This window comes from Phocoena phocoena, chromosome X, assembly GCF_963924675.1.
Source record: "Phocoena phocoena chromosome X, mPhoPho1.1, whole genome shotgun sequence".
NCBI classification, from domain to species: domain Eukaryota; kingdom Metazoa; phylum Chordata; class Mammalia; order Artiodactyla; family Phocoenidae; genus Phocoena; species Phocoena phocoena.
Window position 1 is genome coordinate 33,468,172 of NC_089240.1, and position 27,615 is coordinate 33,495,786.

The 27,615-nt window shown below is 39.9% G+C and overlaps 1 protein-coding gene across 2 annotated transcripts in view; it reads left to right on the forward strand.

Moving 5' to 3' along the window:
- SYTL5 (synaptotagmin like 5) overlaps positions 1-27,615 on the forward strand; it is a 106,726-nt gene that overhangs the window by 39,518 nt on the left and 39,593 nt on the right. For both annotated transcript variants that reach the window (XM_065900822.1, XM_065900823.1), the window contains exons 3-5: positions 17,510-17,625; positions 19,056-19,164; positions 22,456-22,590. In XM_065900822.1, the coding sequence (XP_065756894.1) occupies positions 17,510-17,625; positions 19,056-19,164; positions 22,456-22,590 (360 nt within the window). The remainder of the gene's footprint in view (positions 1-17,509; positions 17,626-19,055; positions 19,165-22,455; positions 22,591-27,615) is intronic.

The following is a 27,615-nucleotide window of genomic DNA, read 5'->3' on the forward strand; positions in this document are numbered from 1 at the left end:
ATGAATAGAAAGAGGAAAACTTGGAAAGAGGCTAGCATCCTTTCTGTTTATGAATAAAAAACATGCACATGGCTTTTTTAAAAAAACTAGAGTTAACTTACACAAAAGGGCACAAATGACAAGTGTACAACAGGATTTCTCAGTTTCAACATCACCGATATTGTGGACAATATGAAACTTTGTGGAGGAGGGAGGGGGAGGGGCTGTCCTGTGTACTATAAGATGTTTAGCAGCATCCCTGGCCTCTACCCGTTAGACGCCAGTAGCACTCCGCCCTTTTCCAGTGGTAACAATGAAAAGTTCCTCCAGACATTGCCAAATGTCCCCTGAAGAGCAAAAGTCACTTGGGGTTGAGAAGCAGTGGTGTACAGCTTTGCAAATCATCACAATTTCTGTGTAACTATCATTCAGGTGAAGAAATAGAACATTACTAACACCCCAGAAACCTTTCTTCTTCCTCCTCGCAAACACTAGTCCCTTCTTATTCCCCAGGTATAAATACTCTCCTGCTAACACCATAGATTAACTTTGACTTTTTTATATTTTATATAAATTGACTCATACAGGGTGTGTTTATTTGTTTCTAAGGACTTTTGGTCAACAGTATGTTTGTGAGACATCCATTTTTGTTGCATTTGGCAGCTGTCTACTTATTTTCACTGTTTTATAACTTACAGGTTGTTCCAGGTTATCCTCTCACTAGCAATGCCTGGAAGTTGATTACTTGATATTTTTACCAACCCTGTTTTTTGTTTTTCTATTTTCATAATTTTGTTGGGTGTACAGTAGATCACTTTGCATTTTTCTTTATTACTATTGAGAATGAAGATATTTTCATATGTTTATTGACCATCTGAACATCCTTTTTGTGAAGTACTAGTTCAGGTCTCTTTTTTTCTATTAGATTGTCAGTCTTTTATTGACTAGTGTGAAGGAGTTCTTTATATATCCTGCATACAAACAGTGTTGGTTCCTTGTGTTGGAGATATTTTTTCCCAACTTCTGACTTGCCTTTTTGTTCTCTTACTGGTGCCATTGATTAACAGAAATCTCTTAAGTTTTCATAACTCAATTTGTTCATCTTTTCCTATATGAGATTAGTGGGATTTTTTTTCTGTGTTCTGTTTAAAAAAACAAAACAAAACTTTTTCTAACTCCCAAATGATGAAAATATTCTCCCATGTGATCTTCTGTAATTGTTATTATTTTAGCTTTTATCTTTACACTTAGAAAAATGAGTTCCAACTAGATTGTATATGCTGCTAGTTAGGGATTCATTTTCATATTTTAATATGGGTATCTACTTGACCCAGCACCATTCACTGAAGATTATTTTTTCACTGCTGTACAGTGTTAACCTTCACAAATCAAGTATCATTTCTGAACACTCTATTATGTCTAACATTGTGCCAATGACACATTATTTTCATTATTGTAGCTTTATAATAAAATTTTATATCCACTAGACTTCCTACTTTTTTGTTTTTGTTCAAAACGCCCTGAGTATTATTGGCCTCTGGTATTTTCAAATATGTTTTAGAATCAGCTTTCCAGAAAACAAGTCCTACTGGCATTTTTATAGGGGCTGCATTACATCAGTAGATACTTTTGGACAGAATTGATATCTTTCAGTATATAGTCTCTCAATCGACAAACACTATGTGCCCCTTCATTTATTTGCCTTTAATTTCTCTCAGTAATATTTTATAGTTTTCCTGGTCTTATACATTATTATATTTATTCCAAGTATTTGATTTTTATGTTATTATAAATAGTATGCTTTAAAAATTTTTGTTTTCTAATTGTTGTTGATATGTAGAAATACGAATTGATTTGGGTAGTCTAATCTGTATCCAGAAATCTTGTTAAATCACTTCTTAATTATAACAGTTTCTGTGGTGCCTTTCAGATTTTATTTCTGCACAATTATACTATCTTTTCTAATACTTATATCTTTTTTCTTGCCATATTGTATATTTTCAATTTTATTGGTTTCTTCCTTGCTCTTTTCTTTTACTTTCTTTGAATTTATTTATTTATTTATTTATTTTTTTGCGTTACATGAGCCTCTCACTGTTGTGGCCTCTCCCGTTGCGGAGCACAGGCTCTGGACACGCAGGCCCAGCGGCCATGGCTCACGGGCCCAGCTGCTGCACGGCATGTGGGATCTTCCCAGACCAGGGCACGAACCCGTGTCTCCTGCATCGGCAGGCGGACTCTCAACAACTGCGCCACCAGGGAAGCCCTGAATTTATTTTTGATTAACAATTTTTTGATTCAGGTATTTAGATACTTGATTTTCCAGCCTTTGTTCTTTTATGACATATACATTTAAGGATATGAATTTCCCTGTTTTCACTGCTTTAGCTGCATCCCACACATATCAATTATTTTTATGATATTCATTTCATTCTTTCTATTTGCTAATTTCCATCATCATCTTTTTCTTTAACTGTGAATTATTTATGATTGTCTTTCTTAATTTATAATTTCCTAGAGATTTTCTGTATCCTTTTTTGATACTGAATTCTAGCTTAATTCCACTGTGGTCAGAGAACATACTCTGTGTGGTTTCAGTATTTGAAATTTGGCCCAGAATAGGGTCAGTTTTGTTAAATATTTCCTGTTTTCTTGAAAGAAAATGAATTCTGCAGGATTGATTTGAGTATCCTAGTTATGTCTTTTAATGATGTTTGTTAATTGTGTTGTCCAAATCTTCCATATCCCTACTGATTTTTTAATCTACATATTATATCTGATATTGAGAGAAATATATACTAACCTCTCTCAATAATGATTGTGGATTTTCTATTTTTCCTTTTAGTTTGATAATATTTGCTTTATATATGTTGAAGTTAGAGTCTTGAGTACTTAAATATTTAGAATTGAGATCTTACACGTGTACAGAAACCTTTATAATTATGAAAAATCTTTCCTTATCTCTAGTTATGATTTTTTCCTTGAAGTTTACTTTGCAGTTAGTATGGCTGCAATAGCTTTCTTTGGTTAGTGTATGCTTGGTAAATCCTCCTTATTCTTTACTTTCAACCCTCTGTTTCCTTATGTTTAAGGTGTGTCTCTTGTAGGCAGCATATAATTGCATGCACATGTTTTAAATCTAGTCTGACAATTGTCATTTAATTAGCATATATGTTCCATTTGTAGTAATGAAATAACTCACATATTTTACTTAAAATCTGCCTCTCATTTACTCATTCTCTCTTTGTCCCATCTATTCTGTTCTTTTATCTCTACTTATTTGCCTTCATTTAGGTTGTCTAAGTATTTTTCTATTTATCTCCTCTAATATCTATACATTTTTTTATCACTCATCTAAGGATTACTCTAGAGATTACAACATACATTCTTGACTTGTTAAAATCTAATATTAATTAGTACTTTTGGTACTTCCAAGACAATAGCAGGACCTTAAGACTCTTTAATTCCCTTTACTCCCCTCCTAGTGCTATTGTGTATTTTAAATAGCTGTATGTCTATCTATATCTGTGCACACACATATACACACATATGTATTTATACTTATAGATATATATAGCTTGTCCTAGTCCATTCAGGCAGCTGTAACAGAACACCATAGACTGGGTGGCTTTTAAACAGCAGCCATTTATTTTTCATAGTCCTGGAGACTGGGAAGTCTAAGATCAGGGTTCTTGAAGATTTGTTGTGTGGTGAGGGTCTGCTTTCTGGTTCATAGCTATAGTCTTACTGTGTCCTCACATGGCAGAAAGGGCAAGGGAGCTCTCTGGGGTCTCTTTTATAAGGGGATCAATCACCTCCCAAAGGCTCCACCTCCAAATACCATCACATTGGGAGTTATGTTTCAACATTTGAATTGTGGGGGGGATACATTCAGTCTATAACATACTTAATCCCACAAGATATTATTATTTTGTAGTCAATATTCACTTAAATTTACTACATAGTTACCCTTCTTGTTGCTCTATATTCTTTATTACTACATCTCTGTATTTCTATCTGGAATAATTTTCCCTCTGCCTAAAGGGTAACCTTTAGCATTTCCTTTAGTGTAAGTTCTCCTAGTGATAAATACTCTCAAGTTTTGTTTTTCTTAGCATGGCTTTATTTCACTCAGTTCCAAACATGTTTTTGCCAGCTTATTCAATTCTTGGTTAGCAGTTGTTAACTTTCAGTAATTTGAAGATATTATTCCAGTGGCTTCTGGTTTCCAGTGTTTCTGTTAAAAAATCAGATGTCAATATACTGTTGCTCCTTTGAAGGTAATGATATTTTTCTTCAATTACTTTTAATATTTTCCCCTTTTCCATTGGATTTTTAACAGTTATTATACGACACCTAGGTGGGATTTTCTTTGTATTTATCCATCTTGGAGCCTTAGTCCCTGAGAGAGCAGATCTGTTTTCAGATCACATTTATTCCTAGGGAAGAGTCCTACAAGGTCTCAAAATATACCTATTAGATAAGAGAGGTGATTGATTTTATATATTATAAATAGTGGAAATAAGAACACTAAGAGGACAGAATGTGTGTTAGTAGAGTTGGATTGAATAAGTATCAAAGTTTGTCTGTTTGTTTTTTCCACCCAGCTCTTTTCCCACCAGACTCTGCCAAGGTGTGGTTTGCCATTTCAGGGCAGAGAAGAAAGGAAATGGGATTTTAACAAATGACTGACCTTCCAGTTGCAGGGTCTGAGGACTTAAGGAATTTCTCAATAACTATTTCTTCAATTCTTATACAGTATTCTTTTATTTGATCCCTAGTATTTAATCATTTCCATTTTTTATTCCATTACTGTTTGCCTCTTCCCTACACCCTGGACCCTCATTTGCTCAGACAACAGTAACTAGGGACTGTGACTCATGGGTCTTTCAATCAATCAGGAGTTGCCTCAAGCTTCTGTATGGGGAGAGTAATTTTGTCTTTAATTTCTAAATGCCAGTTGTAATTACTGAAACATTCTTTTCAGTACAAGACCCAAGGGGCTTGTGTATCCATGCATTGCTAATTGAAAGTTTTGCCATCAACTCATCTGCTAGTCAGTATGGATGGTAACTGCGGGTCTAATTCACACAAAATTTCCCCTAAATCTTGTCAGATCAACATTAGGTTATATATATAGAGAGAAACTTTTAATGTGTTAAGCCAATGGAATTTGCAAGTTGTTCATTATGGAAGTTAGCCTACCCAAACTAACATAACCCCTTCCTGTGTTTTTTCCTCTTAATATTTATATGCTATATACTTTACTTATCTTGTTTATTATCTTTCTTCCTCCACTAGAATATCAGCTTCATAACCATGAGGGCAGGGTTTTTTATCTATAATGTTCAATGAAGTAGTTCTAGTGCCTAAAAGAATCCCTATAGCAGGTACTCAGTGAATATTTGTTAAATGATTAGATGGATGGATGAATAAGCAAATGAATGGATAAATGAATGAATGAATAAGTGGCAGGGTCCCACTTAAAGCATGTCAGGCTTAAGCAAGTTATGGAACAAATGTGGTTTTCTTCTGTCAGGAGAATGGAATTAAAATACATGTACACACACACACATACACATACACATGAGAGACGTGCCAAATACATTTGCCTTCTGAACAGAGCAAATTTCCAGCTGTCACTGAAAGGTATAAGACAAGTTGTTGTCAGAAGGGTGTAAGAATAAATAATAACAAATTGAAGGTTCTATGTCCTCCTTAGGAGATGTTAATGCATCAATACAGAACTTCTGAATCACTTGTACTTCTTTTATTGGTATGACAGTAACTTAATAAACCCAGCTATCCACTTATCCAATTGATCTATCCTTTGACCCATCCATCCATCCGTCCTACAACATTTATTGATAACCTGTTGGTATACTAGGGGATAGGGATACAAAGATGAATAAAACATGGACTACACTCAGTGGTTTCAGAGTCTAAGGAGGAAGATGAGTTTATTACATTGTTGTCTCAAAGTAGAGGAAGAAGCAGAGCTCTCATTGGTTCTTACACCTCTTTGACAACAACAATTAATAGTTGTTAGCATCTGTGACAGCTGGAAATTTACATGATGAGTGTTTAACTTGATATAAACAAAATCCCTCCTCATTTTTAATTTCTTCAATATTCCAGCTATGAGTCTATGAAATCTCAGAGAGTATCTGTCAGTGCTGGAAGTATCTTATTTGCTGTTCATGGAGTGGTTTTCAAAAAGGAAGTGTGAATGATATTTTATTGGCAGCGAATGTCCTTTATTTGTTGTGAGAGAATGCTGCAGTGCCAGTGGGCTGTCTCCATGTTCAATAGACCATAAAATTGAAATTCCCACCCTGACCTCTAAGAGATGAAATGAGTCAGAAAGTGACTCATTCTCTAATCAGTTGGAAACACAACCTTTATTGTCATTTACCTTGGATTGGATAAAAGTAAAGAGATTTTATTGCTGTAGCACTGAAAACGATTATAGCAAGGACTGATAGAGGGAGGCTCCCTCTTACAGTGGGCTGAGCAACCCTTGACATTTTCTCCAACCCCTTCTGGTTTTAACAAGTTGGTTGCTGTTGGTCTAGTTTTAAAAGTAACTCTATAGAAATAGAATGAAAGGGATCCCCGACACAGCCAGTTAGTTCATGTTGCTATCTTAATGAGACCTACAAAATTCCACATGATTATGTTAGCTGAGGCAGTTGCCATGCAACACAAAGACAGTCATAATGATCATTTTTCCTAATTAGCACCTCAGTTGAACTCAGAAAGACCCCTAAGATAAAAGTGACATGATAGAGATCCCCCAAATGAAATAGTTCTAATATGATATTGATGAGCTGATCTTATATATATTCGTGCCATGTGGTGACGTTTCATGCTGCTGTATGTCCTTGTGAAAGTCTTTGTAATTTTAAAGGAGGAACCTGGTGGTTGTGTTTTTGATGAATTTGTAGTGATTACTGCAAACAGATGAAATATAACTGAAATAGACAAAATATTAGTCTCAGTAACTTAAAAGAGGATAGTACCAATGGTTGGAAGATACACACAGAGAACGCAGGAGGAAATATATAGTGCTTTGTTATGAGGAAGAGAAATACAGCTCCTGACATCCCGAAACTGATCTGACATTTACATGTGGGCCTTGATGTTGTTGGGAGCTGATCTGGCACTTACAGGCAGGCTGTGGCGGTTCTCCTGGTGGACAAAAACGACCTCAGAGCACCAGCCTCCCACAGGATCACTCTGCAACCAGGATGAAGTGAGAGAAAATAAGAATACTTCATAATCTTGTCTAAGCATAGACCAAAACAAGGTGACTGGTCAAGCCACAAAGTATCAGACATCCCCCTCTCTTGGCTAATGTGAATCTCTGCTACCTCCTTACCAATTACAGCTTTAGCCTTTTAGTTGGCCCATCTTCTTGATAAAACTTAAGATACCAATCATAGCGTTGTCCCCACTTCCTGACATCACCTAATCTAGAGCAAATCCCTGTTGCCTTGAACTCTCCCCATAATTACCTAACATAACCCAAAATTCTATATTAAATCCTTTCAAACGCCCTCTTACTGAGACTTCCTGTGGTTCTTCATGGCATGTGTTTTCCTTCATTGCAATGAACAAAAACCTCAACCTGTTCTTGGCAATCTTTTGGTCTCATGGGTACTGGCAGTTGCCACATAGTCATTTCAAAGTCAATCCTAGTTTAACAAATTTCTATAATCTAGTTACAAGGGAAAGATTCACATCAGAGTAACCCCACACTGACCCACAGATTTTTGGGGTGGTAAGAAGCTGTTTTGAGCGCCTTGACATGCTATTTTCAGTCACTTATTAATCATATACAAGAGCCCTCCCCTGTTTTTAGAATGTTCTGTTCACTGTGGTTTAGTATCTTAATACCTGCATAAGCTAGAGGGACTTTTTTTTTAATATGGAAGTGTCATACATATCAAGACACTCTACATGCACTGTTTAGACGATAATAAAAGAGTGTCTGTATTCAGTACCCAGTTTAAGAATGAGAGCATTCTTGTTTTGCATTTTTTTTCCCTTGCTTTACTTTATGGTTTTACTGTCTACTTGGATATATCCCTAAGTAGTATATTTTCTAATTGTTCATTTTTGATTTCTATAGAAATGGAAATCATACTGTGTGTATTCTTTTTTTTTTACATCTTTATTGGAGTATAATTGCTTTACAATGGTGTGTTAGTTTCTGCTTTATAACAAAGTGAATCAGTTATACATATGTTACCGTATCTCTTCCCTCTTGTCCTTCCCTCCCTCCCACCCTCCCTATTCCACCCTTCTAGGTGGTCACAAAGCACCAAGCTGATCTCCCTGTGCTATGCGGCTGCTTCCCCCTAGCTATCTGTTTTACGTTTGGTAGTGTGTATATGTCCATACCACTCTCTCACTTTGTCACAGCTTACCCTTCCCACTCCCCATATCCTCAAGTCCATTCTCTAGTAGGTTTGCATCTTTACTGCTATCTTGCCCCTAGGTTCTTCATGACCTTTTTTTTTTTTTTAGATTCCATATATATGTGTTAGCATACAGTATTTGTTTTTCTCTTTCTGACTTACTTCACTCTGTATGACAGATTCTAGGACCATCCACCTCACTACAAATAACTCAATTTCATTTCTTTTTATGGCTGAGTAATATTCCATTTTATATATGTGCCACACCTTCTTTATCCATTCATCTGTTGATGGACACTTAGGTTGCTTCCATCTCCTGGCTATTGTAAATAGAGCTGCAGTGGTACATGACTCTTTGAATTATGGCTTTCTCAGGGTATATGCCCAGTAGTGGGATTGCTGGATCGTATGGTAGTTCTATTTGTAGTTTTTTAAGGAATCTCCATACTGTTCTCCATAGTGGCTGTATCAATTTACATTCCCACCAGCAGTGCAAGAGTGTTCCCTTTTCTCCACACCCTCTCCAGCATTTATTGTTTCTAGATTTTTTGACGATGGCCAGTGTGAGATGATATCTCATTGTGGTTTTGATTTGCATTTCTATAATGATTAGTGATGTTGAGCATTCTTTCATGTGTTTGTTGGCAATCTGTATATCTTCTTTGGAGAAATGTCTATTTAGGTCTTCTGCCCATTTTTGGATTGGGTTGTTTGTTTTTTTGTTATTGAGCTGCATGAGCTGCTTGTAAATTTTGGAGATTAATCCTTTGTTGGTTGCTTCATTGGCAAATATTTTCTCCCATTCTGAGGGTTGTCTTTTGGTCTGGTTTATGGTTTCCTTTGCTGTGCAAAAGCTTTGTGACTCTTTTGGCTCAACGTTTTTTTGTGAAATCTATCCATGTTTATGTGAATACCATTCTGTTCATCTTCACTGTTGTATCATTCTATAATGTATCTGTTTTCTTGTTGATGCAGATTTTTGTTGTTTTAGTTTATAATGTTACAAAAAATGCTGCTATGACATTCTTGTACATATGGCCTAACAAACATGTACAAGAGTTTCCTTGGGTAAGGTTTTTAAACTGTGAGCTATGACCTATTGGCGGGTCATGACCAGCATTTAAGAAAAAAAGGAAACAGAAAATGTCATCATATATAAAATTATATGTATGTAAGTATATATATATTCGTGTGTGTGTGTTTGTGTGTGTGTTTGTGTGTATGTGTAGTTATTTTCTGGATTGTGGTATAAAACATACCTTTTTCTTTCCAATTCCCCTTTCCCCCATCCCCTGCCTCCGATAACCATAAATCTGTTCTCTTTTTCTGTGTGTTTGGGGGTTTTTTTTGAAGTATAATTGACCTCCAACACTATGTTAGTTCCTGGTGCATAATTGACCTCCAACACTATGTTAGTTCCTGGTGTACAACATAAGTCTAGTTTACATCTGTCACCATATGAAGATATTACATTATTATTGACTATATTCCCCATGCTGTACATTTCATCCCCTTGAGTCATTTATTTTGTAGTTGGAAGTTTGTACCCTCTAAATCTCCCTCACCTAACTCACTCATCCCCTCGCCCCCCTCCCCTCTGGCAACCAGCTGTGTTTCTTACTGTGACCTCTGCCAAAAATGTTTGAGAAGACTCCGGTAGGGAGTGCACCTAGGAATGAAACTGAACGGCAAATGGTATGAGCATTTTCAGCCTTATAAGATGATAAGTTGTTTTTTATAATCGTTGTACCAATTTAAACTCCACGAACATTGTATAAAAGTTTCCTTTACAATCTTACCAACGCTTGGCATCATGAATTTTAATTGTCGTCCAACTGGTAGGTATAAATGGATATCTTATTATGATTTTAATTTGAATTTTTCTGATTACTAATGAGGTTGAGCATCTTTTCATAGGTTTATTGGCTGTTTTGGGTTTCTATTCTGTGATATGACTATTTATATGTTGCCAAATTTTCTATTAGGCTGTTAGTCTTTACTGATTTGAAGGTGTTTTTTTATCACCCCCTTCATCTCTAGAAATGCTTTCACCTTAAGGTCTATTTTGTCTGCTACTCATACAACGATATCAAGTTTCTTTTGGTTAATATTCACATGGTATATATTTTTTTACCATTTGCCTTTCAACCTTCCTGTGTCCATATGCTTAAGATGAGACTCTATATAGAGTAGCTGCTATTTTAAATTACATGTTATATGTATTTAAATATTTGCTCTACATATATGCTGTATGTGTAATGTGCTACATATACATGCTATGCATATATAATATATAATTGTTAAAGTTTAATTTGACAATATTTTTTCTTAAACTATAGAGTTTAGTCTACTTATATTCATTGTAATTGCAATATTTGCATTTGTTTCTATTGCAATTACTGTAATATTTGCTTTTATTTATATTATCTGTAGATTGAAGTACTATATTTTTCTCATTCCATTTTATCCTCTCTACTAGTGTAGATATTATATGAATTTTTATTTTTAGTGGTTACCCTGGAAATCACAACATTCATATTTAATTTTATGAATCATTAGTTATAGCCTTCTTCTAATCAGTAGAAGGAACTTGGTATTCTTAAACTCCAAATATCATCAGCCTGGATTGTATATACTTTTTGTCCTATGTTTTAGACATACCTTATTTTTCAATTCAACAATTTAGATATTATCATTTTTGTTTTACATCAACATTTGTTTAGATTTATCCACGTGTTTTACCAATTTCACTTTTCACCATCCCTTTTTATATCTCAGATCTAGTTTAATTAACTCTTCTTGAAGTAAAGTCTTTAGAAGTTCCTTTAGTGAAACCCTATTGATGGTAAATTATCTCACTTTTTATTTTACTGAAAATTTTTTTGTTTTACTCTTATTCATAAACAGTGTTTTCTCTGGATATACAGTTCTAGATTGATAGTTATTTTCTCTCAGAGCTTTGTAGATATCATTTCACTGGCTTCTGGATTTCATTATTTCTACTGAAAGTCAACTGTCATCCTGATCCTCATTCCTCTGTATGTAATCTGTTTTTTCCCCCTCTCTAGCTACGTTTAAGATGTTCTCTTTATCTGTAGTGTTCTGCAGTTTCACCATAATATGCCTAGGGGTTTCTTTTTACTTTTCCTGTTGGAAGGGAAGAAAGGAATAAATATATACCATCATCTCCATAAGGCCAGGGCTTAACACATGTAGGAATGCAATAAATATTTGATGTGTAATGCATAAATTTATAAATAATTCTAGTTTCCTTATGAATAGTAAGAAAGAAACTCATCTTATTTCAGCATATCTAATAAGCATGTCTTATCTCAGATGTCTCTGGTCACTAGTAGAAGATAAAGGAAGAAAATGAATCTTTTGGTCACTGTTCTTCTTTTTTAGGATAAGATTACCTATTTTTCGCCTGTAAATCTAAGGACAACTTAACTTGACTTTACATTTAAATAAGCTTCCAAGTGAAAGTTTGAACTCCCATGAGTTTAACGTTAAAATTAGGGCCTAGCAAATTCTGAATACTCAGTAATCATTAATCAGAAATAATGAGTGTAACTCAATTTCAGTCAAACTCACTCTTTAGAGTATGACCTATAGGAAACACAGCGTCTATTCTGAGCCTTGTATTTCTGAAATATTAGATGGATGTGGCAGAGAAGAATATAACTTTTATAGTGGGTGTCATGTTTATTTTCTTTCCTCTTTTACCCCTCCTTTATTCCTGTCACTCTGCCCCCAACACAGAGACACACTTGCAGGCACGTGTACATGCACACACACACAATCATAGCCCATCATATGAAATGCTACATGTTATTCCTTGGCTTCTGTACGTTTTCACCCTTACTCAAAGCCTTGTCATACCTGACAGCTACAAGTTCTTTACTGACAATTTTGCCAAATATAAAGGGCTTTCGGTATAAATCCTGTTTTTGTCATAATATTGTATAACTTTGGACACGTTATTTAACCTGTGTGAGCTTTGATTTCCTCATCTGCAAATTGAGAATAACATAGCTACTTTATGGGTTATAGTGAGGATTCTAGGTGTCACGTGTAAAGTGGCTAATGCATGACTTGGTGCGTGGTACACACTGACTCAGCATTAGCTCCCTGTTCTTCAGCTAAGCCTTCCATCTACCTCCAGGACTTGAGAAGGTGGCAAAGGCATAATCCCAAGAGATTGTTCTGATGTTGCAGAGTTCTGAAACGACAAGTGACTCAAGTCCATATCTGAGTCAAGCAAATATAAGGATTATAGTTATTGTTCTTATAAGGATAGCAAGAAGTAATGACTAACAATTCTGGGAAGATCTTATTTGTGTTAGGTGTTGGCAGCTCTAGGCATATATGGTAAAGATGATATGGAGGCCCATTTCCTGGGGCATGTAGACCTGGTGTGGCCCTCTTTCCCCTGTCACACGTGAAACGGCCATCGATGTGCCATCCTCCTCACCCTATATCTCAAGAACATACCAAAAAACAAAGACAAAAAAACCAACTCAAACAAACAAAAAATACGAGCTGAGACTTCGGCATGCCTCTCTTAGGTGGTTCTCTATCGCTGATCTGTATTATTCCCCTTGCTCTTGTTTCTTTTTGTGTCAATTCTTTGTCCTATTGCAGAGGTTGGCAAACTTTTTAAAAAATAAGATGCCAGACAGTAAGTATTTTAGACTTTGTGGGCACTGTGGTCTCTGCTGTAACTACTCAAGTTTGCAGTTGTAGCAGAAAAGCAGCCAGAGACAACACATAAACAAATGAGCATGGCTGTGTTCCAATAAAACTTTATTAATAGACACTGCCTTTTGAGTATAATTCATATTAATTTTCACATGTCATGAAGTCTTCTGCTTTTGATTTTTCCCCAACCATTTAAATTGTAAAAACCATCTCTAGCTCGTAGGCTGTACAAAACAGGTAGTGAAGTGAATTTGGCCCACAGCCATAGTTTGCCTACCTCTGCCCTATTCTTCCTCTGAATTTTTCATAGGTATCTTCTTAGAACCCATGCAAATCATTTCCTGAGTTGAATACTAAAACAAATAGGTTTTTATGTTTAATGATTCTGTTAGTTTTCTGTGGCCACCATCGCAAATTGCCACAATTTAGCAGCTTAGAACAGTGTAAATATATGATCTTGATGCCGAAAACTCGGCCTCTGTGCACCAGTGCCGAATTGAATCTTGGAGACAGAGTTTTGGGTGAAGTAGAAAAGGATAGCTTTATTGCTTTACCAGGAAAAGGGAGACACAGCGGGCTCATGCCCCTGAAGAACTGTTGTCCCAACCTGAGAGGATTTGGTGAGGAGTTTTATAGCAGTGGTTCAAGGAGGGGGTTGCTGTTAAGATTAGGGTGTGTGCAGGTCCTGCACTCCGTTAATCTGGCCTCAGGTGGTCTTCTCTGGAATGAACAATGCTGACATCTTCCATTTGTTGGGGGTTTTAGTTCTGTAAAGAGCTCAAAGATACTGTTATGTGTATCCCTTGAGGGGGCACCAGGACCCTGCCCCAAGGCTGCACTGTTGTTTCTTGACTGCTCCTCCCTTGTCTCTGCATCTCCTCCCTCCTCTGATTAGCAACTGTTTGAATCTGCCCTTTGGAACACAGGGAAGGTCACAGAGGCTGTAGTCTGTTCCCTACAAACAAGAAACAACAGAAAGGCTTCCGTGCCCAGGAGCCCCACAGGGTCCTGCTCAGTTTCAGTCTCAGAGTTCTGTAGCTCAGGAGTCTAGTTTGGCTTGGCTTGTTTCTCTACTCTCGGTTCACTAGGCTGAAATTGAGGTGTCCGCTGGCTGAGCTCCTATCAGGAGGCTCTGGGAAGATTCCACTTCCAAGCTCATTTTGGTGGGCAGATTCTGATTCCTTGTGGCTGTAGGAACGAGGCTTCTGTTTCCCCACTGGCTGTTAGCTAAGAGCCAGCCTTTGTTCCTAGAGGCCTGTCTCTCTGATCCTTGCATATGGACCTCTGCATCTCAGAGCCCTCTTCTCACATTTGGAATCTGTCTGACTTCCCATTCGGCAGCATCTCAGTATCCAACTTCCTCCTCTTCTTCCTCTGTTTTTAAGGGCTCAGTGATTACAGTGGGCCCACCTAGATAATCCAGGACAAGCTCCCTATTTTAAGGTCAGCTGATAGGTAACTTCAGTTCCCTCTGCAAAGTTCAGTCACAGCAGTACCTAGATTAGCATTTGATTGAATAATTAAGGGACAGGAATCTAGAGGCAACATCTTTAGAATTTAGAATTGAACAATTACCACGTAGATTTCCAACATAAGTACTGATGTATAAGTCTAGATCACTTAAGATGTATCCAGAAATAATTTAACCCATTCAAGTATTCAGTTTGGGTGTATTTTATACAGTTTTGGAGCTAATCCAATAATCCTTGCTTCTCAGTATATGATCTAGCCACTTGGGAGGAAATTTGAGATGTACATGCTATGGTCATTCAATGAATAATTTGCTCCAAGGATGACATTTTCACTTTTTTCCCAGTAGTAGAACAGGGTTTCATAGATAACTTACCTTTGTTTCCTACATTCAGTAGTACTTCAGGATAATTGCTGTGGAGAACAAATTGACATATTTTTCTGGAGTGATTTTTTTTTTTTATATTTAAGATCCAGTTGTTAATTTCTAAGTCCAACCAGGTACTGAATCTCATGGATATAATACTCTAGGGCTAGAAAGCTCTCTTTGACTCCTAGCGGCTTTGCTTCAGCCACCATGTCAGACTTGTCACCGATCTTGCTGATTTTCATCCTCAGTTGTTACCTGAAAACTGGGTTTGCCTCTTGGTGGGTGTTGAGCCAGTAGACACAGCCAAGCCAAAGATCGGGAGAAGAAGGAAGGATTTATTATTACTTGAAGCAAGTAAGGAGAACACCAGGGATTGTTCTCAAGAGTGTCTCCCCAACAGCAAAACTGGGGAAGCTTTATGCTAAGAGTACATGCATATTCATGAGGGAGCTTCAGCATAGAATTGGGGCAAGTTGACGGAGTCCAAGCTTCAGTTGACTGAAGTCAGGAGGGGCGACATTATCATTCCATCCTCCACCTGGGTGGGGGCCTTAGTTCCTGCAGAACTCAAAGATACTATGTTTATCTCTTAAGGAACCAGGACCCTGCCCCAAGGCTGCACTTTTGTTTCTTGACTGTTCCTCCCTAGTTTCTGCATTCCCTCCCTTAAGATCATTAATTACTGAGACCTGTTCCAGGGCAAGTATTTTAGCCAGGTTCAGATCACAAAATGGCTTAGGCCAAAATGGGTTCTACGTCAAGAAAGCCTTTCCTGGTTCCCTTTCTCCAGGGACCCCCTAACCTATCTGCTTCATAGTGGCCCAAGTATCTTTATCTTTCTTTTCACTTCTTGCCCCCATGGTACCCTGATTCACATCTTCATCATTTCCTATCCTATCTGTTGCAATAACTTCTTCATTGGCCTTCCTGCTTCTGATTTCTCCCCTTCACAATGCTCCAGAGATGCTGTGATTCAACCTGAAATTTAGAAAAACTGCCGGAGTTCCCTAGCACCTCCAAAATGGCATTCCAACTCCTTCACTTGACATTCAGAGATTCCCATTATGTGACCCAATCCTACCTTCCAACCTCATCATTTTCCATTACAGTCCTCCATAGAGGTGTTGGGACAAGTAGTAAGTGAACATGGGCCATGTTCTGAGAATGGTAAACAGGTCTGTGTAACTGGGGTAAAGGGTTTGTGTAACTCTTGCAGATGGGTGTGATTATTCAAAGGTCCTTCTTTTCCACATTCAACGTTCAATTGATTGTGAAACCCAGACAGGTCCTTCTACCACCTACATTTTTAATTTGTCTCCTCCTCTCTATTAGTCTTGCCATTGCCCTAGCTCGGGTTTTGCCATCTCTCTCCTGGACTGTTGCCATGGCCAACCTGTCTCTTTGTCCCATTCTCTCTTTACTCTAACTCAGTCATTATATTACATCAAGGTATCGTGCTAAAACAGAGTCTGATTGGGACACCCTTGGTGGTCCAGTGGTTAAGACTCCGTGCTTCCACTGAGGGGGGCACAGGTTCTATCCCTGGTCAGGGAACTAAGATCCTGCATGCCGTGCATCATGGCCAAAAGAAAAAGAAAGAAAGAAAGAAAACAGAGTCTGATCATGGCCCCTTTATAATTCAAAACCTTTATTTGTTGCCCACTGTTGTCATTAAAGATTATTTAACCACTGATGCAGTGGTTAAGAATTTGAGCTATAGCATAAAAAAGAATGAAATAGTGCCATTTGCAGCAACATGGATGGATCTAGAGATTATCATACTAAGTGAAGGAAGCCAGACAGAGAAAGACAAATATCATATGATATCACTTATATGTGGAATCTAAAATATGACGCAAATGAACTTGTTTGCAAGACAGAAACAGACTCACAGACATAGAGAACAGACTTGTGGTTGCCAAGGGAGGGGGGAGGGACGGGTTGGGAGTTTCGGATTAGCAGATGCAAACTGTTATAAATAGAATGGATAAACAACAAGGTCCTACTGTGTAGGACAGGGAACTATATTCAATACCCTGTGATAAGCCACAGTGGAAAAGAATATGAGAAAGAATGTATGTATATATGTATAACTGAATCACTTTACTGTATAGCAGAAATTAACACAACATTATAAATCAACTATACTTGGATAAAATAAATGTAAAAAAAAAAAGAACTTGAGTTATAGGCCAGACTGCTTGGGATGGGATCCTGGCTTTACGTGTGCGACACATCATTTTGTTGCTCTAAGTCTCAGTTTCCTCATCTATAAAATGGGGATAATAATGTTTACAGAGGGTTGTTATGTGGATAAAAGTATACTGAGTATGAAGAGCAATTAGCAGATACCTGGTACATAGTACGTATGCAACTAATAGTGGCCACTATGATCACCATAATATACTCCAAAGATTGAGATGGACTCTGTAAATAACTATAGGCTATTTTTTAGCCTATAGGCGATAAATAACTATAGGCTATTTTTTTACTTAATTAAGGATTTTTGAGAGTTTATTTGGCTAAAGAATTGAATTTCAATGCTGTCCTCTTTTCTTTTGAGTAGGCAGCTAAGGATTGTAACTGGTGAATGGTTTTTTGAAGAAAAGGCAAAGCGTTTCAAGCATGTCAGTGTTCTGGGCACTGATGTTGTCCGACAGTCCATCTTAAGAAGAAGTCCAGGTAACTAAAGCAAAACTGTTTTAACCTTCATTTTGGCAGGCTAAATAACTTCCCTATATTATGTAGCAAATGAGAACAGTTGAATTTCCTGAATCCCTTGGGTCATTTCAAAACTCAGTGGCATGAAATCTAAATCTGCAGTTCATACAAGGGAAGAGGAAGTCGGTAGAAAATAAAACCCACAGTGATTTTTCATATATGTGACACACTGAGATTTTCAGAGGAGGCATTTATCTTCATCACAGACGGGTCTTTTCCTGAATGCACTTCCAATATTTTACTAAACATTTAAGAATGTAACATAAAACAGGTGAATTACATGATTCACATTGTGAAAGCAATCCTTGGTTTTTCAACAGGATGTGTTTCAGATTTCATTTAAATGCTGCTTTTTCTCATCCAGTGATTCTCAACCAGGGGCTGATATTTTGTACTGTGCCCCCCCCTCCATCAAGCTAGGCGAGTGTTGAGATATGCAAGGGGGCATTTTTGGTTGTCTCAATGACTATGGGGGAACTAATGGCATTTAGAGATGCTAAATGGCCTGAAATTGCACAAGACGGTTTCACTCAATGAGGAATTATACTGTCACCAAACGCAAATAACACCCCACCTTGAGAACATTACTCTGTGCGTTGAGACTACAATTTAATTGGTTAAATATTGAGTGAACCTGTGTTTAGGATCATGTTTCTCAGGTATGCTGTAGTAAAAGGTGGAGCAGGTGTCTTTTGGTCTGTTCCTGGGGTATCTTCCCTTTCAGACACTGGAGACAAATGCCCTGATTTTTAAGTCTGGCGGGTAGGGCTGGGAGGCTTGGACCTGATTCCAGTGCCACTTCTGGGTGTCACAGTAGCAAGGAAGGGCTTTCCCAGGTGGGTAACGTCAGGTCTGATGCCACAGTGGGACAGAGTGGAGTTAGAAGTAAGCAGTTAGCTCTGGCTGCTTCCTCCGCTCAAACCTCAGCACCTTCCAAAGTGTAGACTGTCTCTCAAGTCACGAGGTGTGTCCACAGGTGTTGGCCCTCCCAGGAAGTCTGGCTTATGTGCTCAAAAATCAGGGTATCGTTTCTAGAATCCCATGCTAGAATTCAGTCTCTAGGGATCTGGAGTTCTCATGAACCAGGCTCCCCTTCCCTAAAAATATTTGCAGAGGGATTATGTATAGTTGCTCCATTGCAGTCACCCCTAGAAAGCTTATCTCAGCAAAACTCCCACAGATGAGCCCCAATCTTAGTCCTCACTTAACTGTGGAACACTCAACAGATTAGAAATAAGTGCGTGACCGGGAAACATGGATGGGCACATCACTGCCAATTTTTTAGACTTCTGTGTCCTCTGCTAATGTAGGAAAGTGAATGAAGAATAGAAAATTGCTCTCATTTCTGGCCACTTCATATGTAAATTTGTCTTCTGGTTGTCTTTCATGAGGAGCTGAAGAAATACAAAGCCAAGAACAAACCCACCAGAATGCAGAAAAGTCTGACGCTTCGCTTTCTGCTGGGTGGAAGGCCAGCCACGATGCGCCCAGGAAAAAGGGGTAAGACCCAGCCTCTTCAAGGGAATCTTTGATCTTTGTTCCAGTCACCTGTGAAATAGATGCCTTAGTTTCTCAAGTCTAACGTCACCTAAGTGACCCAGAGAAGGTCAGAGACTCATCCGAGGTAACCTTCTCCTATCATTCTCAGGAAATGCAGTTTTAATTACTTTCAGCTTTAGATAAAGGTCCCTTCTGACCTGAACCTGTAAGAGTTTTTCTTTCACTTGACATATCTGGTCCTTTACTTCTGGGTAGAAGGTTTCATGCTAGGGCCAGTCTTGTCTGTAAGGAGGTGACAACTGCCTTTGTTGTAGGGTCAACATACCCGCCCCGCACCCAACCTGAGTGCTGACGCAAACTGAAACCTCCAAATCAGAGATGTATTAAGAGGGCTTAAAACATTGTCTCCCCTCTTTGAAATGCGGGCCTCCTTAAGGAAGAAATCATTTGCCCACCTCACTGACTTCATTCAGAAAGCAAATATGTGTCAAGTGCTGGGAATAGGAATGGGAGGCACACAGGGACGCAAGATTCAGGGAGGCGCTGGGAAACTCGGAGTGAGAAGGTTCCATCAGGGAGAGTCAAGTGGCCCCCAAAATGCAGGTCATAAGGACCCAAAAAGCAAACTGTAGCCTTACAGCCCTGCCTGTTGCAGTCTCCATTTCTCAGGCAACTGGTGGCCAGTTTTGTGGCCGAGGGAGTGAGAATCCTAATCTACACCAAGTGGCTTTATGGTTCTTTCTGGGTAGTGTGGCTTCGTTCTCAGCAGAAGCCAACGTGAGGGGCTGCCAGTGCTTGAGCCTTCATCTGTCACTACAGAAAGTCCATTTTGTTCTGTTTTGTTTTGTTTTTTAAAGAATCTGGAACTGTGAGTAGACATGAAACCTAAATGTCATTTGACTCAAAGACTCATGACTAACCATGTCTTTGTTAATTAGCAGAGATGAACGGGAAAGATAGCCTAGAGGGACCATACATCCTATGTGTTGAGTCTTCCTACCACGTTAAACCCATTTGTCACTCCTCGAGGCTCCCACAGTGCCTTGTGCCCATGCGTCACTTGTTACTTGATGCGCTCTGACACAAAGCCCCTCCTTACACAAGAATGTAAAGTAAATGAACTGGTCTCGCTCAGTACCACCCCCGTTTAATTGTAAGCTCCTTTAGTGCTGGCCCAGTGTCTTTTTTGCTTTTGTGCTACAGTATCCAGCATGGTGCCTGGCCCATCGAGAACAATCAGAGCCCACAGGTGCTTCTAGGAGCTGTAGTGCACAGACCCCAGGCCAGGCATCACTGTGTGGGTTACAGAATGGTGGGCTTGGAGCTAGGAGACAACAGTGAGCCCTGCTAGAACTCAAAACTGGCATCTGATGCTTCTGTCTTCAAGGAATATAACACCTAGTCAGGAAGAAAAGGTTCAAAGGTCCACACCTGAAAAGTTAATTTGTACAAAGAAGGATTTTAGAAAAACATAAGACGACAATATGAGCTGCCTGAAAGCCTTTCTAAAACAACAAGACAAGGAGTTAACTACAAGAGATAGAATATGGAAATAAATAATTTAAATTTTAAATTTATTTATTTATTTATTTATTTTTTGGCTGCATTGGGTCTGGGTCTTAGTTGCGGCATGCGGGCTCTTCCGGGCGTCTCTCTAGTGGTGGCATATGGGCTCCAGCGTGCGTGGGCTCTGTAGTTGTGGCACACGAGCTCTCTAGTTGTGGCTCACATGTTCAGTAGTTGCAGCATGCTGGCTTAGTTGCCCCACAGCATGTGGGATCTTAGTTCCCTAACCAGGGATCGAACCCATGTCCCCTGCATTGGAAGGCAGATTCTTAACCACTGGACTACCAGGGAAGTCCCAATAATTAATTAAATATTAAATAAGTGGCTTAGATCATTGATGTCGGGAGGGCACAGGGGCCATTGGGAAAGACATGAAATTCTAAGTGGGACTTGATGAGGACTTTGAAAGATGGATGGGGCCAGGATAACAAAAGAGGAGGAACAGTGATTCCAGGTGGAGGAGACACCATAAGCAGCCCTGCAGAGGTAAGGACATGCGCAAGGTGGTTCTCAGAGCAGCATAAATGGACATTATATTAACTGCTATTCTCACCAAAAATGTAATTTTCCAGTTAGATTGAAGCTTCTGAGACTTTGACAAGACATTGTTCTAGTGGTCTTTGAAACAGAAACAACTTGGCAGATTCTATTAAGATTGTCCCAGTACCTCTGGAATACTTTTTCCCCCTGAGAAAACTGGAGCCTGTAAAGTAAATGAACTAGTCTCTCCAGATACCATCACAAAAAGAATATAGCTTTGGTTTTTTAATCCAAGTGCATTTGGAAAGATCCATGTTTCAGGCCTTTGGTAGCCTGGATTGTGACTTGAATCTTGGTTTCTGAAAAGCTCTTTTTAAGTTCCTGGTAATTTAGTGCAATGGGCATGCGATCAAATTTCATCTGGTGTGAGCCATTCCATTGTTCAAACTTATTACCCCAGGGACATGGGTGCCGTCACTTATTCCACAAGAATTGTCTGGGTTCTAGTACGTGCCAGGCATCTCTCTAAACTCAGGGGACCTAGCAGGGAACAAGAAGAACAGAGTTGCTGCTCTCAGGGAGTTGCAGTCTAGTAAGTTGCTACCTCAGTTGCTCTCAGAGGATCACCCTAGCTCTCCTCTCTGAGCAAGGTGAGTTCAAGCTCCCTTTTCTCAGTATCCTATAAACAGGCTCTGCCCAAGCGTTGCTTCTCCATTCTCAGGTGACAGTGGCGAGTCCCCAAAGTCAATGGTCTTCTTCTTAGGAGGGACAGAGGCCTGGCTTACCAGCAACTGGTACAGCCTTGGGAGCCTACCAGAACCTTTGACACTCTACTGCAGAAGCCCTGGGGACTGTCCAGAATTTCTCAGCCCCAAGTCTGCTTGAAAGAAGAATTACTTACTGTTGAAAGTACAAGAAATGGGTTTTTTTTTTTTTTTTTTTTTTTTTTTTTGCGGTACGCAGGCCTCTCACTGTTGTGGCCTCTCCCGTTGCGGAGCACAGGCTCCGGATGCGCAGGCTCAGCGGCCATGGCTCACGGGCCCAGCCGCTCTGCGGCATGTGGGATCTTCCCGGACTGGGGCACGAACCCGTGTCCCCTGCATCGGCAGGCGGACTCTCAACCACTGAGCCACCAGGGAAGCCCAAGAAATGGTATTTTTGAAATGATATGTTTAAATGCTTTCTTGTCTTGCTTTTAAATATATATATATATATATATATATATGTGTGTGTGTATAATTTCAGATTTCTTCTTAGCAAGTTCAGATCAGCAACCAGAGGAGAAATTGTAACTTCAAAAACTGAAAGTGGGCGGAGCTACAGCTTGGACTTGGACAGCCAAAATTTTCGGAGTTTAAAGTCAGCCCCTGGTTCAGACAGGTAAGACACATACAGATTGGCCAATGGGATAGCCTGAGGATAAGGTTGATGAATTTCCATCCAAACAGTGCTTCTGGACACCTGTAAAGTATTCCCTCTCGGAGATCTAACGCATAATGTGAAAAGCCAGGAGGATGCATTTTAGTTGAAATGGAAAGCACTTACACTTCTGGGATTATAGCTATTGAAATCATCTGTGTTACCTGCATGGCTGAGACTTGATGTTTTGGGACTCAGGGCTGCAGTTCAGATGGAGAGATCCAGGAAAATAAATTATTTTCATTGATTTCTTGATATTTTTCTGTTTAAGCTTCTGAAGAAGAAACCTCTAAGTGTCATACATTCCTTGCAGCTTTTTTTAAAATATAACTTTATTTATTTATTTATGGCTGTGTTGGGTCTTTGATGCTGCGCGCGGGCTTTCTCTAGTTGTGGCGAGCAGGGGCTATTCTTCGTTGCGGTGTGCGGGCTTCTCATTGCAGTGGCTTCTCTTGTTACGGAGCACAGGCTCTAGGCACGCGGGCTTCAGTAGTTGTGGCTCGCGGGCTCAGTAGCTGTGGCTCACGGGCTGTAGAGCGGAGGCTCGTTAGTTGTGGCACACGGGCTTAGTTGCTCTGCAGCATGTGGGATCTTCCCAGACCACGGCTCGAACCCCTGTCCTCCGCATTGGCAGGTGGATTCTTAACCACTGTGCCACCAGGGAAGTCCCCTGCAGCTTTCAAAAAATTAAAAATAATTTCATTTGAATTGCCTCAGAGAATTTCCATAAATTCCACTTCTTTCTAGTTCCACCACCTCTAACTGGTTGTCAGTGGGCCAGCTCCTCAAACCTCCTGTGCATAGAGCTATCACCTTGTCAAGAAAAGTAAAGAGAGAAAGGATAGCTAAGAGCGTAGTCATTTCGTATCAGGCTTGATGTTCTTTATCCTGTTGGGGCATAAGTCAAGGCTTATTTTCACGACCGGTGTATTATCAAAGGCAACGATGAGAAAAAAGATCTACCCTCATGTTTCATTAAGAGCACAGGTACTCTCATACTGATACCTTTTTCCCTACAGCAGCGGTCCCTAGCCTTTTTGGCACCAGGCGCCTGTTTTGTGGAAGACAGTTTTTCCCCGGGGGTTCCGACAGTAACTCAAGCGATGGGGAACGGCAGATGAAGCTTCAATCGCTTGCTGGCTGCTCACCCCCTGCTGTGTGGCCTGGTTCCTAACAGGCTGCGGACCGCTACCGGACCCCTGCCCCGTAGCATTCCTCTAAACCAGTGTCACTTTATGTAAAACTGCACAGAAAAAAATAAGCATAAAATAAATCACTTCTCATCCACTATCAAAAGGTTATCACTGGGGCTTCCCTGGTGGCGCAGTGTTTGCGAGTCCGCCTGCCGATGCGGAGGACGCGGGTTCGTGCCCCGGTCTGGGAGGAGCCCACGTGCCGCGGAGAGGCTGGGCCATTGGGCCATGGCCGCTGAGCCTGCACGTCTGGAGCCTGTGCTCCGCAGGGGGAGAGGCCACAGCAGTGAGAGGCCCGCGAACCGCAAAAAAAAAAAAAAAAAAAAAAGATTATCACTGTATTCACTCTTTTCCAAATTTTTAAGAATGTAGATTTATTTCCTTTATGATAAAAAAAATACTTTAAACCCTGGTTGCGTTTGTCCTTGAAGTCATTTCCTTTGACTTCCCTTGGGGTAGCCCTCTGTCGTGTCCCACGAAAACTTTATATAAAGAAAAAAGCTCATTTTGGGTTTTGATTGCTGAATTCCTGACTCTCAGTCAGTGATCAAGATTATTTAGAGATGCTAAGCATCTCGCTTAGTGTTGCTATTTTTTTGTTTGTTTGTTGCGGTACGCGGGCCTCTCACTACTGTGGCCTCTCCCACCGCGGAGCACAGGCTCCAGACGCACAGGCTCAGCGGCCGTGGCTCACGGGCCCAGCCGCTCCGCGGCACGTGGGATCTTCCCGGACCGGGGCACGAACCCGCGTCCCCTGCATCGGCAGGCGGACTCTTAACCACTGTGCCACCAGGGAAGCCCAGTGTTGCTATTTTTGTTCAGCCTAGTGGGGACTCGGTGGAGGAACCCTCTTGGTTCATATTTCAGGCTGGCATTTAAAAGGGAAAATATATATACATAACGAGGAAAGATGGAGTCCCCCGTTAAAAACACTTACAGTCTCCTGGCCCAACAAACATTAAATTATTGCATTTTAAATTAATTTGTCTTATAGTTACTCAACAAGAGTAAGGGGCATGCTCTCCAGCATCACATTGCTTACGCCGTTCTTTCAGAATCTACCTGCCTAGGTTTATTCCTTGAGTCTTAACTACTGCTGGGTATAAATACAGTTGACTGTGGAATAACACAGGGGTTAGGGGGCCGACCACCCCCCAACACACACACTGCCCAGTCAAAAATCCGAGTATAACTTGACAGTCAGCCCTCTCTATCCACGGTTCCTCTGTATCCAGGGCTTCACCCGACTGTGTATCGTGTAGTACTATAGTATTTACTGTGGGAGAAAAGTCCGTGTATAAACGGACCCATGCAGTTAAAGCTATAAAGCCATACGGACTTGTTTCACCAAAGACTGGTGTATGGACCCAGGGGTTTTCTTGTTGTAAACTGGAAGGTCATCCCTAAGTAGATTTTATATTTTAAATTGTAAATACCCGAGATGGTTTATAGATAGAATATAGCAGTCAGGGTGCTTTGGCTGAAGCATGCCAAGAACAATGTTTTCGCATGAAGGAAGAGAGTGAGGATGTTTGGGAGATCAGTAGAACAACATGTCCTTTTCCTAGAACATGTATTTATCACAGTGATGACTCATTAATGGACTGCCATAGCAAGATGAATTACCTTATCCCCAAATTATTCCTTAGAAAAGTTGGGGCAGGAGGTGGCCCATCTTTTCTTCAGTCCCATCACGTAAAGATGTTAGCTTCTTTTTGTTTGCTTGGAGCTGCAATAATTCTGCAAAGCCAAGTGGTAAAGCTGGCAGACTCTTTTCTCCTTAGGTTCTGCAAGCAGAATTGCAGCCTCCCTATAAATCCTTTTTAATGTGGAACAGCACGTTCCCCAAAAGAGAAATGCAAGATTCTGGTCTCTTTGGTCTATTACCTGACCTAGCTTAGCAATTAATTCCCCTTTCTCTTCCTCAGTGCATGTTTCTTCATAGTTTGTTGCTCTTTTCCTGAAGCAGTGGGCTTGGGCATCCTTTTTTAAAACTCATAACATATCAGAGTAGAAATGATGTTTTAGTAGATGCCTGGTTAGAGTTTATTTCTTCTCAGTAGTTTCAAAGCAGGGAAATATGTGAATGGCTTAGTCAAGCCTCAGCAGTCTCTCAGAGGAACATGGCAAATGGCTCTTCACTGGTTGCTAGGGGCTTGACACATGAGGCAGATGAGATTTTTTAAAAAGAATGTAAATGTGAAATATAATTAATAAACAGAATGCTCTTCAGGGCAGTGATTCCTAATTCCTTTCACTTCAATGACTTGTCCATACGGTGTGATTGGCGAGATACCTATCTTAAATCTTACTCTCCTAGAAACGAACCCTCAGGCAGGGATTCCTAAGTGAGGAATTTGTTAATTGAAATGATTCCAGGAGGAACGAGTAAGGGAATAAGAAAGACAGAATAAAGCAACGGAGGAAGATAAGCGATGTGCTATCTCAGGTGAGGTCTGAGTTTGAGAACTCAGCCTGATCCTGCAAGGGATTCTGGAACAGAAAGTGTCCCCAAGGTTTTTCCATTTTGAGCAGCTGAACCATTGCACTTCTGTCCCAATCAGTCATTGTCTGTCGGTTCCCTTAGACAGGGTTTCCGTATTTAGCAAATAATGACGCAGGATGCCCAGGTAAGTTTTAGTTCCAGATACAGGACTTTTTAAAAAGCATGTTTCATGAAATCTTATTTTCATATACTATGTAAATAGTAGTATATTTTTATACTAAAAACTCCTTGATTGTTTATCTGAAATTCAGATTTAACTGAGGGTCAGGCGAGGCACACCTTAAGGCATGTCTTGGCCTCCAATGCTAAAGGCAAATCTCTGAAGGTCATAGGTGCAAGCCATTAGCAGAAAAGCACCCAGAAGCTAGGGATGCCTGTGTGGAGCCTGGTACAATGGATCTGAGGGGATCTGGGTGCGACATCAGTAGTGTCCCCTAAAACACAGAAAGGAAAAGTGGAACTTGGAAGTGAAATTTTATTCTGTTCAGTAACAAATGGATAAAGGATGCTGCTGTGCTTCTCAGCAGCATTTCTATCATGACATTGGGGGATATGGCAAGCATTTAACCATGGGAACCTGTACCTTCTGATAACCAACCAATTTCTCATATACCCCCCAGCATCCCCTGCCCAAGCACATTCCAGTTTTCTCCAGTTCTTTTTTTTTTTTTTACATCTTCATTGGAGTATAATTGCTTTACAATGGTGTTAGTTTCTGCTTTATAACAAAGTGAATCAGTTTTACATATACATATGTTCCCATAGCTCTTCCCTCTTGCGTCTCCCTCCCTCCCACCCTCCCTATCCCACCCCTCCAGGTGGTCACAAAGCCCCGAGCTGATCTCCCTGTGCTATGCGGCTGCTTCCCACTAGCTATCTATTTTACATTTGGTAGTGTATATACGTCCATGCCACTCTCTCACTTCGCCCCAGCTTACCCTTCCCCCTCCCCGTGTCCTCAGGTCCACTCTCTAGTAGGTTTGTGTCTTTATTCCTGTCTTACCCCTAGGTCCTTCATGACATTTTTTTTTCTTAGATTCCACATATATGTGTTAGCATGCGGTATTTTTATTTCTCTTTCTGACTTATTTCACTCTGTATGACAGACTCTAGATCCATCCACCTCACTACAGATAACTCAATTTTGTTTCTTTTTATGCCTGCGTAATATTCCATTGTATATATGTGCCGCATCTTCTTTATCCATTCATCCGATGATGGACACTTAGGTTGTTTGCATCTCCGTGCTATTGTAAATAGAGCTGCAATGAGCATTTTGGTACATGA